This window comes from Amblyomma maculatum, chromosome 1 (genome assembly GCF_055883805.1).
Source record: "Amblyomma maculatum isolate TAMU_Amacu chromosome 1, ASM5588380v1, whole genome shotgun sequence".
Classification (NCBI taxonomy): Eukaryota; Metazoa; Arthropoda; class Arachnida; order Ixodida; family Ixodidae; genus Amblyomma; species Amblyomma maculatum.
The window spans coordinates 319,402,502-319,419,453 of NC_139344.1; the positions used below are offsets into that span (position 1 = coordinate 319,402,502).

The 16,952-nt window shown below is 45.0% G+C and overlaps 1 protein-coding gene across 2 annotated transcripts in view; it reads left to right on the forward strand.

Annotated features, from left to right (window-relative positions):
• Positions 1 to 6,022: 6,022 nt before the first annotated feature.
• LOC146207240 (putative caffeoyl-CoA O-methyltransferase 2) overlaps positions 6,023 to 16,952 on the forward strand; it is a 129,140-nt gene continuing 118,210 nt past the window's right edge. The window contains exons 1-3 of one of the 2 annotated variants that reach the window (XM_084577698.1): positions 6,023 to 6,562; positions 7,099 to 7,149; positions 11,795 to 11,899. In XM_084577698.1, the coding sequence (XP_084433824.1) occupies positions 6,482 to 6,562; positions 7,099 to 7,149; positions 11,795 to 11,899 (237 nt within the window). In that variant the 5' untranslated portion in view covers positions 6,023 to 6,481. The remainder of the gene's footprint in view (positions 6,563 to 7,098; positions 7,150 to 11,794; positions 11,900 to 16,952) is intronic. The other variant, XM_084577733.1, reaches the window with a different exon arrangement.

Here is a 16,952-nt window from a genome sequence, read left to right on the forward strand (position 1 = left end):
AGATATAGAAGCCAAATTTTTACTTGCATATTTTCTTTTCTGCAGTAATTTATTTGGTAGTATGCAGGGGTCACATCGTGGTATTCAGTTACAAATGCCTAAATTTATTTGAGTTTATTCTGTAATGCTTCTTTCATTTCAACAACCAAACAATAGCTAATGTGTAAAAAGTGGGTTTAGGCCTAGTGAGGCACAAAAAAAAAATGCTTTAATTTCCATTATGTCATTTTAGTTCACAATTTTAAGCCAGCCTTCATTGAAAGCTGGAATTGCAGCCAATGAATTTTCATCAATTGCGACAATTTTTTCATGTCTTGCATGACCTAAGCCTACATTTGGCATCACAGCCATTGTCCGGTTGTTGAAATCAAGACTGCTTTAGATGATTTCAGTTGTAAATTTGGCAAATGTCTCGTGTCTGTAAAGTGAGTGGTCAGCTATGCACTTTTTCTTGGATTAATATCTGTTGGTACTATAATGTTTCTGGGCGACTGCGCGGCTGTTTGGCAAAAGCGGAAAGGAAAGGTGCGGAAGCACAGGAGACTTAAATTTGGAGTTGCCAAAGGGAGATTGTAAAGGGAGGGCACAATTTGAGGAAATACATCAAGACCTGCTGCTTATGCCATTTGTAGCACACTTGTGATTGCGATTTCTAACTTTATTATTTTTTTTTCTGTAATGAGCTGTGTGTCATAATTTCCTAAACCTAGTTTTGGAATGATGACAGTGGCATCATGTGACATGTTGGAGCAGTGAAATGTTTGCTGCTGCGAGTTTCTGTGGAAAAGACTAGTAGAGTTATTTGGAGAAGATGTTTGAGCATCATCGCACTGCCTTTGCCATCCCTTTCCTGATAATGCTGAGCTGAGTTTCTGTGGCAATAAATGTACCTTCCCTTTCATAGCAAAACATTTGCACATAGGTATGCTGCTAAATGCGTTTCTGAAGAGAGCCACAAGCTCATTCCTGCCCTGTGGTTAGAGTGCTCGGCTACTGATACAGTAGCCATGGAGGACATGTTTCGATGGAGGCAAAATGCTACAAAAATGACGCCTCCCGTCTGTATGACTCCCTCAATCGCCAATCTTTGTTCACATGAATGCACTTTGTATATTTGACTAATCAGCCATTTCTTAATTTGGGTATCTTATGTCATTTTTACTCATTAGTTAGCACACAGCCGTAAGCTACCACATCATGTGCAAGACCTCCCGACATAGATGCTACCGGCGGACCTACTACCAGTCCCTTCTCTAGAGCGGTGGGAGGCTATAATGGCCAGCTCAGACATGTTGACGCAAATTTTTTGTGATCGCGAAAAAAAAAAAAAAAAGATTACGGCCGATTTGCATATTTATTCAAATGCGAAGTATATGTGCGTAGCACTGCTTATCCCTAGCTGCTATACCTTTCCATCGCTTGCAGTCGCACAGCCCGTTGTCCTGGAGTTTCTACCACACGTTTGTTCCTCTTCGCTTCGGCATCTGTTTCACGGTGACGACGCGCCCGTCGTAGCTGACGTACCGTGGCCGACGTCACCGGCTCCGCCTCTAAGATGGAACAGGAACCTTAGGCGAAGGATAGCAAGATATAACAAAGAGATTGAAGATTACGCAGTAAAACTTTGCGAACAAAACTGGTGTAGTAGGTGTGACGAGATGGAAGGGAACATGAGCCTTGCTAATACGTGGAGCCTACTCAGACACCTACTTGATCCTGACAATTCGAAAACTCAATCGGGCATAAGACTGACGAAAGCCAGACACGCGTTCGAGGGCACGGACGGGGAACTCATGGCGAAACTAATTAACATGTACGTAGGCGACACGCAAACCTTACCCCTGCCGGATTACGAAGGACCCTTAAACGAGGCCCTAGACGCGCCGATCACGGAGGCGGAGGTTCGCGCCGAAATATTAGGCCTAAAAACAAAATCGGCTCCCGGCCCAGACGGAATCACAAACAAGGTTCTCCGAAATTTGGACGATAATTCCATCCGCGCGCTCACCAAGTACATGAGAATCGTATGGGACAGAGGCCGCCTCCCACAACAGTGGAAGACGGCAAACGTAATTTTGATACCGAAGCCAGGCAAACCCCCTAAACTAGAGAACTTACGACCAATCTCTCTAACATCCTGTATAGGGAAATTGATGGAGCGGGTAGTCCAAACGCGACTAACGCGTTTCATGGAGCTTAACGACCTGTGGCCACACGAAATGGTTGGGTTCCGGCCCGGCCTGTGCACACAGGACGTAATGCTCCGCTTGAGACACGATATCATAGAAAGCGAAACCAGGGACGCGAGGGTACTACTAGGTCTAGACCTGACAAAGGCGTTCGATAACGTAAAACACGCGGCAATTCTTTCTGGTCTCCAAGAATTGGGGGTCGGAAAGAAAACGTACGACTACGTAAAAGACTTCCTGTCGGGTAGAACGATAAAGATAAAGTTTCAGGACATTGAATCCTCCACCGTCAAACTAGGAAGCAGGGGTACGCCACAGGGTTCGGTGCTGTCCCCGTTCCTCTTTAATGTTACCATGCGAAACCTCCCGGCAGAACTGAGGAAAGTGGAAAACTTGAAATTCAGTATGTACGCGGACGACGTCAACCTGTGGGCTACCCAGGGGAGTGACGCGAGCATCGAGGAGCGCTTGCAAGCGGCGGCGGACACCGTCGTGTCCTACGCGGCCGAAAGGGGCCTCTCGTGCTCTCCACAAAAATCGGAACTGTTTATATACAACCCGAAGGCGCTCAGGTGTAAACGCCAGATAAACATCAGCGTAACAGTAGACGGCCAAATAGTGCCAAAAGTCGAACAAATTAGGATCTTGGGGCTGTTTCTACAAGCAGATGGGTACAACGATACAACGGTAAAGAAACTGAACGCGTACGCCACGCAAGTCACGGGTCTGTTCAGGAGAATCGCACTAAAGGGTCGGGGCCTTAAGGAACGAAGCCTCCTGAAACTAATGCAGGCTTACATCACTAGCCGCATATGTTACGCCACACCATTCCTAAACATTAGATCAGACGAAAGGCAGAGAATAGACGCACTCATCAGACGATGCGCGAAGAGGGCTCTGGGACTACCCATCTCGACCTCGACTGAACGCCTCCTCGAAATGGGGGTGCACAACAACTGGACGGAACTAGCGGAGGCTGTGCGCATGGCGCAACTAGAAAGATTAAGCAGAACCACCACGGGCAGAACCATCCTCGGCTGGGTGGGACTGCAGTCAGATAGAGGAACAAGCCACAAAGTAGACATTCCACGAGAGTGTCGCGAATATATAATAGTGCCCCCCCTACCTAAAAACATGCACCCTACGTACAACAAGGAGAGGAGACAAAAGAGGGCCGAGACGCTCGCAAAGAAAGCGGGGAAAATGAAGCCGGGGGAGGTCGCCTACGTGGACGCGGCTAGCGGGAAGTCGGGGGCGGCGGTGGCTGTGGTCGTCAACGGCCGCGGCGTGCCCGCCGCCGCCGCGTCCGTTAGAAGCCGAAATGTAGACACGGCTGAAGAAGTTGCAATAGCGCTCGCTTGCGTTGGAACGGAAGCCAGCATAGTTATTAGTGACAGCAAAACAGCTGTCTGGAACTTTGGAAAAGGGAGGGTCTCGACGGAGGCAGCCAAAATTTTAGAGAAAAGAAAACTTGAAAGAAAGATTCGAATTATTTGGACCCCCGCGCACGAGTCCGTCCCCGGCAACGAGGCGGCGCACGAGCTAGCCCGAGCTCTCTACTTCCGGGCAGCCGTAGAGCCGCCTGATTGCGATGGGATGGACGAGAGGCTGCAAACTTATAAGGAAATTTTAGAACACTACAGACTTAGCAGAAGGTCCCTGCCACCACCGGACCGAACGCTAACTAACAAGGAGGCCGTCGCTTGGCGGCGCCTGCAAGCTGGGAATTTCCCAAGTCCCGTCTGGCTTTTCCACACGCAAGTGGAGGAAAAGGCGGACGATAGATGCGAAACCTGCGGAGAAAGGGGTACTCTTGATCACATAATCTGGCAATGCCTTGATTCCCCTGGCGCCAAGGAAAACATAAACAGTAGAGAAGCCTGGGAACTGCTACTGCGGAGCGAGTCCCCCGCCAACCAGCAGCAAGCTGTCCGCCTGGCGGCTGAAGCCGCGAAGAAACACTGTCACTTCGCCTGTCTTTAGTCGCGGAGGCCCCGGCCTCCGTCCCATAGGCCTGCGTGCCGGGGGCGGGGAGTAGGGGGCCTCCTACATCGGTGGAAAAATAAAGTTCGTAACAACAACAACAACAGTCGCGTCGAAAACGTCGAGCTATATTGGGGCCTGTGTCTTGAGTAGGGGCTACTGAGAGGGCTCATAAGGTCGCCGAGAGCCACGGCCTCGAGTCATGTTGGAGGGTTTAATTCTCTTCTAAAAGGATTTGCTAGAGCACGGCCGGTCTCGGGGGAGAGCGCGCGCGCTCGCTGGAAGCTAGAAGCGCTCTCTCCCTCGAGACCGGCCGTGGCTAGAGGCGCCTCTTCTCGGCCGTGTCGTGTGATCAAGGTGTGATCTCGCAACGTCACATAACACAACGCGAGCAATCCATTCCTTGTCATGTTATTTGCTAGACTCATGCCCGAGATTTTTGCTTATAACTCCGACACCGGATTTTCGGGAGAACGGGACCTCTAAGCCCGTTTCGTTAAAAAACTGAGCGATGTCAGCGCACGAGGTTCCCAGGTGGTTGGTTGAAACATCGCCTCTAAAGGGTGTTGCACAATTAGACGCGCGCTGTAGAATGCTTCTCCCAGCTAAACCGCGGAATCCTTGCAGTTCAGATTTCGCACAGAAATCGCATTTTGTCGCTAGTATTTTTTAATACTAAATTTGTGTAGGGTACTTGCCTGATTCGATCAGAAGAAGTAAAATATTTCCATCGCCTGCGGCGGCGGCGACGCCAGACAAACCGCTGCCCCAGCGATGGGACTGGTGGCGCCACCTCATGCTGCTTACAACAACTTTGTAGCAGAAAAAGAGGGGGCGAACGTTTCTGGCAGAAGGTTTGAGTTGTTGTAAGCAGCATGAGGTGGCGCCACCAGTCCCATCGCTGGGGCAGCGGTTCGTCTGGCGTCGCCGCCGCCGCAGACGATGGGAATATTTTACTTCTTCTGATCGAATCAGGCAAGTACCCTAAACAAATTTAGTATTAAAAAATACTAGCGACAAAATGCGATTTCTGTACGAAATCTGAACTGCAAGGATTCCGCGGTTTAGCTGGGAGAAGCATTCTACAGCGCGCGTCTAATTGTGCAACACCTTGTAGATGAGGCAATGGTTGAAATTATTCCGGAGCTCTCCACTACGGCAGCTTTCTTTCACTGCTGCCATCCATCTTTCCTTCCTTTTCTTTCTTTTTTTCTTTTGTCACGACCGTTGTGTAGCCTACCATGGTGTAGCTGGAATAATACGCCGAAAAGCCCAGAACCCCAGAACTCTCCACTAACTGCACTTCAACGCCTTTTTTTTTTTTTTTTTTTTTGTGGATGCAAAAAAGCATGCATAATCCAAGGAGGAAGGCAAGAAGGTAAGCTTTTCTTCGTTCATAACATATCCAAGGAGGATATATAAAACTATAAAGTTTTGTATATATCCCTACCCATGTATATCCTCCTTGAACACATCCACATACCTTGCATATCCCACCGACCATGACCTCGTGACGCTGACGTAGCCAATGATACGGCGATACCGCTTTTATTCTCGTACACAACTTATCAGCATTTGTATTGATCTTGAAGTGTTACCTGCAGTGATGTTCATTTTCTTCAAAACTAATAATTATTTCGATTCCTCAAGGCATCATTAGCCAAGGGCCCGTTAGCCACAGAGACGCTGGCGCTTGTTTCTTGAGATTTAAAATTAATAACAACATAATAGTCTAAAAAATCTTTTTTCTACAAAAAACAAATTGAAAGCGATACGTCATGTTATAATTATGTGAAGCCTGCGTGAAGCGTACGGTAGCTGTGAAGCATGTGAAGTGCGTGACACTACGATTCTTCAAAGGGAAAGGTGGAGGCAGAGGTCTAGCAGTACGTTGCACTATGTATACAATAGAGGTACCGACCGGGTTTCCAAGGTCCCTTTTGATAATTTTTGCAGAAGCGACGGTTTGTCCAGCGTAGTCAGCTGTTGGGTATGTGTGTGTGGGTGTGCTTTCGGTGCCGCTTCTTTTCCGGGAAATGATCATCGTGAGGATTTGAACGGTTTTAATCAGCAGTTCTCGGACCATTATCAAGCAACGTGCTGCCGTGCTGTGACACTTGCCAGCGAAGTCGCTTGAGCAACGCGCTCCGCGCGGGTCGGCGTGACTCCAAGGTTCTTCACTTGGCGTCATAATCGAGCGTAGCGGTAGTTACACTACACCTGCCCGCCCTCTTCGATGAGCGACTTGGCATATGACTGATCAGCGGTCAACTTATTTACTGCTTCGTGAATGATGTGACGAGAAAACAATGGACTTGAGGTCGACCGAATACCGGCCACTGTTTGGTGGGCCTGTCGACAGACCGCTGTTCGACGAAAACAACACGCGGGTAAGGTGGTGTGCTGGCGTTTTCTCTGCCTCATCACCGATTGCGATTGGTCTGTCGCGCCTGCGCACGGCGCTGTGTTTCAAATATCCTTAGTAGGAGTGCTTCCCTGCGCTTGTGCGGAATGTTAGCTGCGAAAACTTTGGCTGGTTTGGATGCGCTCAAGAGTTCCCCGACAAGATATCAGTTGCCAGTTAGTTGCGAGGAAACACACTGCACTGTCGCTGAAAGCGTGGCAAGGGCGATGTGCGCTGCGTGCCGTATCACCGCATTGTGTTCGATTGCTGGCGCAGGTGCTCTTTAAGCAGAGCCTCCATTTTGTGCGGCGTCTGCTGTTTTTCTGTTCCTTGCCTGTTTCCGAGTTTGCTATGCGCTAATTTTATTTTTTTTTCTTGATGAAGAGGCGGGCAAATCTGTGATCGGGAACAGGGCATGATTTGCTTTAACTACGTGTATCAATGCAAATGGGGTTGGTTTCGCATTTGGCTTTGCAGCCAAATATATTTTCAAATGACTCCCATATTTCTTATTTGTTGCAGGAACGAATCCTGCACCTGCTAATTGGGGCCGTCACAGTAATATTTGTTTTGGTGAGTAAAAGTCTCATTTTACATTGTATTCCCCATCCAAATATTCGATTCCATGTTTCAACAAAAATATATTTACCTTTACTGTTTTAATCTTATTTCTTTTTCACAATGTGTTTTATGCAGTTCCCTAAGCCTGAGTAATTGTTGCACAGCCAAAATGTGCCAGAGTAAAAAATTGTTTTGGCATGGTTATTTTGCGTTGCAGGCAACATGAAGCCACTTGTATGTAGGTAACGTAGGTGGCATCTGGCAGCCTGAAAGCCATATTTGTCCATGCACCTTTTGCATCTTTTATGGCACTTGTTTTTCATACACACTATTTATGTACTGGTTTTAAGTGCATATATTGAAAGTACACCAGAGTGTTAACTTAGCTGTCTAGGAACAAAAGTCTTGCATTCTAAGTTACCATACGATGCCTTTGAATGAGCCTCTGAGGAAAAGTAACTGAAGACTAACCAGTAAGGTAAATCTCAAAGTGGCATTAGCTGTAAGGAACTCTATAAGGGAAGGCACTAGCGATTTGAGGTCATTCGAGGTTCTTTAACGAGTACAGAAATCACATAGTAAATAAGTGCTTTGGGTTTCACATATCGAAACGCAGCTGCCGGGGCCGTAATAATGTGCACGTCTTTGTGCTCGACAGTCGAGCACGCTAAATCCTGATTCACTGTGGTGTGGTCCTAACAAGCAGACATAGTCCTTGTAGAAGATGTAAGAAAAAATTTTAAGAGTTAACCCCCGTGGTTTTTGGTGGTTTGAGCAATTAACCTAAACATTTACCATAGGTTTTCCCCTGTCTCATGATCTTTTATGCAAAAATTCTCAACCAAGTGGCATTTTGTGTCAGTGGAAATAAAGCTGAGTTCAGCTCATTAAACAAAGTTGAGCCTGTTTTGTATCATTTGAGAAATTTAATTACACGGGCTGTCATTTCAGTTATTTAGTGCATGCATGTGGATTTTCACAATCCTGTCTAATGTTACCTGTTAGGCATTGGCGACATTATTCGTTGCTTGAAATCCGATTCCAGTTTTCCCTCTTTTTGTTGTATCGATATCATTTTGGCCATTATTTTGAAAACTTATTGATGGCATTTAAGAGGGGGATGGATTTAAGAGTAAGGTGCTCATAATATCTGTTTGTCCTTCCAGGCATCCATCAGGGTCTCTTTTATTCATATCTGCTTGTCTACTTATAATTGAACATATGGACAGCTTTCGTCCATATGCATGGTGCACGGTGCTATCGCACTCAGACAGTTTTTGCTGCATCATACTACTGCACTCAGTATGACTTGCAATACCCGGCAGTGTGGATGCAGGGCTTTCGGGAAGCATGGTGGAGCACTTGAAAGCTGAAGGGAAAGGATTTTGCTCTTGCAGATGTCACCATTCTCCCCTGCGTCATCTGCTCTTGGCAATACCAAAGTGTTTTGTGCGATCCCAGCATGATCGAATCGCCAGTCTGACAATGCTTATGCAACAGCGCAAGGTGCATGGCGCATTTCATCCTCTTTGGAGTTCATGACGCCTACATCTTGTGCTCATAATAGAGCAGTTTGGTGGCATGGCAGCTTGCATTTCACACATGTGTAAAATACTGACGTGTAAAAATGGTCCAGTGGTTAAGGCTTTTCACTCTGCTGTTGTGTTGAGCAAAAAATGCAGGATGCGGACTGCCAAAGCAGTGCAATTCTTTCCACTTTGTTTTAAGCTCACAGCTTGTTAACACCACTGTGCGCGCAGAAAGCGCTGTTGCCACTCGTGCACTCATTGCAAGTAATTTTAAGTGCAATATTACATGTGATCTAACTAAGCAGCTTGCAGGTGAGCAACATAATTTGCCTTTTTGTTAAGTGACCTTACTTAAGTGTGGAATATACTTCTTTGTGTTTAAGTAATTACTTATTATGCATTGCACAAGGTTTAGTGAAACTGGCACATCACCTTTAGAGTTAGAAATCAATAGAAAAAAGAAGAAAAAAGTATTTTTGTCCCATAATTCAGGGGCCCCTTGCACCAGTGTCGGGGTACTTCTTTTTGATTGGCCCCACCGCGGTGGTTCAGTGGTTAGGGCAGTCGACTACTGAACTGAAGGAAGCGGGATCGAATCCCGGCTGCAGCGGCCTCTTTTCAATGGCGGCGAAAAGCACGGTACCCATGTACCGTACAATGTCAGTGCATGTTAAAGAACCCCACATGGTTGAAATTTCCAGAGCCTTCCACCACGGCGTCTCTCATAGCCTGGGTTGCTTTGGAATGTTAAACACAACCAAAGTGTCATGCAGAGGGTTGGGCATCAAAGTGTGCTGCTGGGCGAGTTGGTGACAGAGGGTTGGGCATTAATGCTTTCTGGAGCGGCACCGCTGACTTGCTATGCAGTTTTTTCTTCTACGGTGCATTTGTTCTTGGGCTTCATGTATGGCTTTTCCTTTCTAAGATGTGTTAAAACAGCCTGTTGAGTACGAAACAGAAGCAAAAAAATGAGATTGCTTTCCCAATGCAAACAGGGTGCCATCTATTGCATTGGAGGCTGAACTGTGCTGTGGCCTTCTTAAGGTTTACAGTGGGGTTATCACTCCTGCTCAAATTGTGGGTATTATTACTTATCCATTGTGCAAAATCTATTTCTTAGGATATAATTGCCACAGATTGCATTCACTTCTAATTAATTTGAGCTGTAAAAGATAATCAGTCCTTCTGAACCTAGTAATAAGCAAACCACATGACAAGATGTCGCATCCATGCAAAATTTCAGATGGCCCTAAACTAGCGTTCTATATCACAAGATAACAGAAAAATCCTTGTGTGAAATTCTGTGAGATGAAGTGTGCAGTTCATAGAACTTTATTTCTACACTCTGCAACAAGTGTGACTATATTATAAGGGGTGTAAAAGATGTGCTTTTGGGGCAAGCGAGTTCAGAGTAGCATTATTTTCACCGCTTTGATACATTGAGAACAGAAGTCAGACTTTGAGTGATTGTACATTGATTAGATATTGATACCACAGATGTTGATAAGAGAGACGAAATCAAGGTTTCTTGATTTATCAATGGCCTGTGATTCCATTTCTTTTGTCCTTGACTGCGCATCCGTTTTTAGTGCTCTTATATTTTACTATGAGAGGAAGTCCCTTTTTGCTTTGCCTATGTGACGTACACAGGCATGTTTATTTCGTGCCTTCTCCTTGTTAGACATGAGGCACAGTTCATGCATTTCTAGTCTCATGCTTTATGATAGTTGAATGACAATATTAAGGATACAGTTCTGCAAAACTCTGTTGTTATCTGTGGTCTGGCAACAATGTTTAATCACTCTGATGAATGACTATGGCACACGTCATCAGGTGTAAAAAATATTTAGCACTTACGAAGGAAACATCACTTACAGTACTTTTTTTAGAGCCATTGTCTGTGCGAGTACTTCTTTGGCCTAGAAAGAAAATAAAATAAGTATATTGCAATACTGGGTTTTAATCCTGTGGTGGCACAAACAGATCATCTTCGCAGGCCGCTTTATTAGAGAACTAAATCATTACTGCAGCTGGGCATACCATGTGTTTAACCACTACTCTCTCCTGCTGCGCACTGCATATTGTCGCACAGCTGTGGCCAGTCTTGAGAGTAACGACCGTGGTGCATCACACACATGTCGTCATTATGTATGACATGCGCTCACAGGTGGTTGCAGGGAACAGCTATGTTTAAGCCAATATTGAGGTGGGCAGGGTGTTGCAAGGTGGTATATTCATGCCCATATTGCAGCCGAGAGAATTCTGTTTAAGGAGGCATAGTCCCTGGGAAGAAGAGTCCTCCCATATTGGATGCAATTCTTGCCAATGGCACTTTGATCCGTTCAAGGTGACAGCAGGGCTGAAATGAAATGCCTGCACAAGCACAGCAAGGAGTTGAGATGATGAAGCTGTGCTTTGAATTATAAGGACATTTCTGTTGGCATAACAGGTTTTAAGGATGTTCAAAAGTTTGGTAGTTTGGAATAATCACACACAAGGAAAAAGGCATGTCCTTTTGTTTTTGTTAGTCTTGGAGCCTTTATATTGCTTACTTCTTTAGTTTCATTTTTCTTTATTTTTGTCCATTTTTGTTCATACTCCAAGAGATGTAGCCCAGCATTGCCACTAACTCTAGCATCACTGCTGCTACGTTCCATGTGTGCTGTTTGCAGAGTGCACATTGATTGCATACTGTCCAGCGTGCATGCTGACGCAGCAGGGCAGTGAGGTGCTGGAGTGTAAAAAAATCGAGTAAGATCATCAAGAAGCTGTGTGTCCAGTATTGATGCAGCACATGCAGGGGGCAAATTTATATAAGTGGCTCAAGTCAAAAGAATGCAATTTGCATGTAGGTTCGGAATAAGCCCAGCAGCCCGCATGCACGGCAGGATATTTCGTTCCTCCTCTGTGTCATGTTTTGCGCTGGGAAATATATAGCCCTTATTTGCACTGTCGTATTTCATGTCGCATGAGGTATAGTAGGAGGTGGTTTTGCAGTAATAACTAATCAATGCTTTTATAAGGCTGAATTAGTTTTACAGCGAGCAGATGAGTCAGTGCCATGTCAGAGAAGCCTGTTTTCCTTATAAGTGCAGTAAGCTCACCATCTTTCTACATGTTTCTTCCAGATCACGTTCATCCTTGCATTCTTTTACTCTGTTCATCCACCATGTGGGAGACACATCTATTATGCACTTTGCATCCTCTGCCTATGCTTCGCCCATGCAATGCTGGTAAGATCGATCTTCAGTTGTGTAGTGGTATCTGGAGTGAAAGAAAATGTGTAAACGTTCAAGAACGAAAGGTGCTGCTAGTTTTGTGGCAAAGCTTATATCATCGAGTGAAAGGGGCTCACTTTTTAATGGAGGAGCTGCAAAGTTGGCATGTACAGATGCAACTTCACTGTTTTTGTGTCATGCAAATGGTGTTTCATATGGTAGGCTTAACTCTGGTTTTGAAGTGAGGTGCTTTTCCGCTTGGGAATTGTAAGGGGCACCTGCAATATTTTTCTCGGTTCTTACTTTTGGTGTCATCACCTAGCCACTATGGTGCCCTGACCCAGAGTGTGCAGGTCGGGTTGAACTGAATCCATGTCAGAGAAGGCACTGCTGAACTGAAAATGCTAGACGGTCTCAGAGCAGGTATGTACTTACATGATGAAAGCAGAACCTGGAAGGTCAGACTGAATCTAAGGACACAGCATCAAATCCCAGCCATGGCGGGCGCTTTCTGATGGTGACAAAAATGCAAGGTGCCCATGTGCTATGCAGGGTCTGTGTGCAATAAAGAACCTCAAATGGACGACATTTCTGGCGCTCTTCACCGTGATGCCTCTGGTAGCCTGAGTCGCTTTAAGACAATATAAACCAAACCAACCTTTTCAATTTCCATCCTCGCAGCATTCAGCAGCAGAGAAGTCTGATTAGCACCGCAATGTGACTTTCAACCGGAGCCCTCCACTGCAGCGTCCTTCATAGCCTGAATTGCTTTGGAGTGTTAAAACCCCATTAACCAAACTGCATCAAACAACCACTTTGCTACTTCTCCACCTTTGCCACTTCCACTGATGACAGCACCATTATGCACTGTTGACATGCATGGCACCATGAAAGCACCCGAAAGTGACCATTTCAAGACATTGTTAGTTTTCCAGGAAGTTTTAACTTGCGCTCAGTTGTTACTTTCATTTTTGTGTTGGGTCCATGGATGTTCCTGGTGTACTGTGTTCAAACACACAGTTACGCGCAAAAAAATTCAATGCTAAACACAATTTCTAGTAGTCTGAAAGACCAAGCAGGGATTGCATGCTGTGGTATTGGGCACAGAAGCTTGAGCCATTGTAGGATGCTTGGGCTTCTGTTCAACATCCTTTCCGCAGCTAAGAACAAAAGCGGGATGGGATAAACATTGAAATAACAGAGCAGTTACTCATTAGCATTCACCCAAGCATAACAATGCAGCTACAAAGCAAGGCTTTGTAGCTTACATGAGAACTTTGCAGCTAAAATAAAAACTCTTCCTGGTCTCAGGTTTGAACCCAGTTCCAACATCTGCCTTGGGCACTAACTCAACCAACTAAGCTAACCAAGGTGGCTAGCAGGTGGCATTGATAAGCAGCCCAATGTAGGAACACTCTTAGCCTAGTGTGCTTGAGGAAATCTCCCAAGGTGAAATTAATTTGAAATAAGGGCGTAATTATTCATTACCAGACACCCAAGTGCATTAATGCAATTGCAGAGAAAATCTTTACAGCAACGTTATTAGATATAGACAGTTGGAAAACTGTGCTGGCACGCTGCGCTGCAAAGTGGGCCCAAACAATCGCCGGTCTGGCCTGAACTGATTGCAAAGTGACCGTAGCAGCCCCCTTCCCTGCTGCGGTGATGGGTGAGGCCATTGAGCTAATACACAGGCAGAAATTTTAAAATACTACTAACCCTCGTCTTTCACCGAAACAACAGAAAATAAAATTCCGTTTGCTTTTTTAACACTTTTGTACGCATATTAAAGCCACTACGTCTACTGATGAGTCTGAAACAAGGAGGTTGCAGACGCGGCTCAAGCGTGTCGTCTGCTGCCTGCCTGCACTTGAGATACGTCTGCAAACGCGGTGGCGTTTCATGCGTACAAAGATGTGTTTAAAAAACTTAAACGCAATTTTATTTTTTGTTGCATTGCTGAAAGAAGAGGGTTAGTAGTTTTAAAATTTCCGCCTATGTATTAGCTCAATGACCTCACCCATCTACCGCAGCAGGAAAGAGGAGTGCTGCGGTCGCTTTGTGATCAACTCGCGCCTGACCAGCGATCGTTCTGGCCCACTTTGCACCGCGCAGTTTTCCAACTGTCTCTATCTAAGAATGTTGCTTTACAGCTTTCTCAGGAACTTCCAATATCAAGAAAAGCTTTAGCTGGTCAAGGTTTTTGTCATTGCAGAAGATTATTGTAACCATATTTAGTGTCATTAGGATGTGATAAACATTTTGCACTAGTGAGCCAGTTGAAATTGCCAGTGAATTGTTGCAATGTCTGACTGGTTAAAACACTCGACTACTGAACCAGAAGAAGACCCGCATTCGATCCTGGCCATGGTGGCTGCATTTCAGTGGTGGCTAAGCATAAAGCATCCATGTGCTGTGATGTGTCAGTGCATGTGAAAGCAGCCAGTTGGTCGAAATTACCTTGAGCCCTCTACTCTGGCGGCCCTCATAGCCATAAACCAAACGTATAAAGTGATTCCTCTTAGGGCAGAAATTTATCGCATGCTTTTGTAGAGCTTTAGCTTCTTAATTACTTGCAGCTTGATTTCTGTCTAAGCTTCATAAAGAAACCCTGTGCTTAGTAAAGTATTTGAGTGCATTTGTTCTTACCCAGTCAAAGTGGTGACTCTGCCAGCACTGAAGGATCCTACCAGCATGAGGATATGGTTTATTAGCATGAAAATTTATGAAGGCTATCGTGTGTTGGGTCAAACGAATGTTTGAAAGAAAAAGTGCATCTGCTGCAGTATGTACATTATCACTTGCCAATTACATATAGAAGCATTCGTAGCCTAAGATTATTTATTTTTGCACAAAATGGTACCAAGTTTGATGCACATATGTAAATTTCATGTCTGCACTCTCATGTCTGCATGCACATCTGCATGAAAATGATTCTTACAGAAATAATTTTCAGAAGCTTCGCACTTGTGCATAAAAGAATAACATTGTTATTATCCTCAGTTTAGGATTTGTGCACAAAACAATTTTACTAATGTTAGTTACAAAATGATGAGCAGTAGGAATTGCAAAAGAAGTGCAATTGGATAGAAGCAGCGTTTATTGCCTTGTATGTTTTTGCTCTAGACCAAAGTAAGGTAGCATTTCAGCCAACGGAAGTCTTCAACTTGTGATCCCTTCTCTTCATGGTGATACAGGTGTGATGGTGCTGTGTTGTCAGAAACTTGCTGAATTTGCGGTGTACCGGGAACACCAAAAACATGATTTACTCATAATTTTCCACAACCACACACCATCAAAGAAATATACTTTTCTAAATTTGTACCATATGTTTTACTATGATTTTTTGGTCACGAGACTGTGAAGACTTGAGGGCTACAAGAAAATAAAATAAATAGAGAATAAATCCTGAAAGAAAATTTGAATCAGATTGTCCATTTTATCTTCTGTGTATCCCTGCACAAACTGCATTCTGTTGTGCCTGCCACTTGCTTCATGTTATGGAAAATCTGGCCCTAGCCTTGTTGTACATCCAGGCTGTAATGAAATTTAAACAGTGCCTGCGAAGAAAAAATATTTTATGTGTCTACAATCAGCTTCAGTATACAACTAGCATGATATATACTTCTGGCTAAAGTGCACATATGCACGAACAGGTTACAAGGTATATCTTGCTGCAAAGTAGATAAGTACAGCATATGTGTGTATGCATTTTATTCTGACCTGACTATACATGTCTCGAAAGGGAATCCACTGAAACATTGAAAGTAGTGGGGAATGACACATGACGTGTCATGGCTGGGCCTGCTGGGACCAGTGAGGTAAATGAGAAATTGGTTTTTGAGGCGAAAGCCTTTAATTAAACCTTATCATTGTCGACAGAAGGTTGTCAGCAGAGGTATCACAGTTTCGAGAGCGAGAGTTAAAAATAAATTAATAAACCTTGTCTCCACTAGGAATCGAACCTCCATCCCTCGGATCCCCAGCCCAGCGCTTTACCAACTGCACCACGCCCCGGACCGTGAAACGCTCTTCATAATTCCCCTTGTCTACAGTGAGGATAGCGGGATTCTGCGAATGACAGATACTGCGCCTTTCCTTTCCTGTAAACGAATTATAGAATGCTGGTGAACTTTGATGCGTTCAGTGAAATGCTGGTTGTGTTCAACAAGGGGAACGCAATGTACTGTTACGGTCATGACGTCACGAGGCAATTCATGCATATACAAAGCTGACCCCTCCGGATTTTCGATCCAGGCGTTCATGCGGTGCCTTTCATTTGTGGTTGTTTTTGTTGTTGTTGTGGCTGTAGGAAGAACGAAAAGAAAATGCACGGGCCTGCTACTGGCTCTATAGCTGAGCTACCTCCGCTGCCTCGTGCGGACAGAAGAGAGGAAGTAGAGAAGAAATAAAAGGAAGAGGGAGAGAAAAACGCGCGCTGCAACAGCCGTCGTCCACCACCTAAGCAATTGTGGGTGCAATGACGGCCTACAACAGATAAAAATTTAGTAGCAGGCTAGCCCCCTCCCAGCTATGTAGGGCCAGGAACAGCCACCCTTCCCCTTTCATTTGCCGCTTTCTCGGATGCCGCACCACATAGCAAACAGAAGCAGACCCAGATGTCTAGGAGGCATTAGTACAGCAGGCATCAGTGGCGTTTGAAATTGATTTACAGGCTAGAAAAGGTGCAGTGTTACAATTCTCCATGGACATAGGAAGGTGGGAGTGAAAGAAGAGAGGGAGATAGAGGTGCCGTAGTAGAGGGCTATGATCCACCGCGCTATAATGGCTTTCGCCTCATCGCACTTTAGTTGTCCAAGGTGCCCTTTAGAATTTTTTTATGCCCTGTCACATGGTCGAAATAATAAGGCGAAATACTTTAAGCGAAATACTTTAATTGCTGATACTCGCAGCCAGAACCCTGTCCATCCAGCCATGACCATGTCACACCTTAACTAGGACTGGTTAGTGACCAAATAGTTATTAATACTAAATATTGACTTACTAGCCACTAAATAGTACTAATTAGTCATTAGCCATGGGTAATGATAGAGATGACTGTGACTAC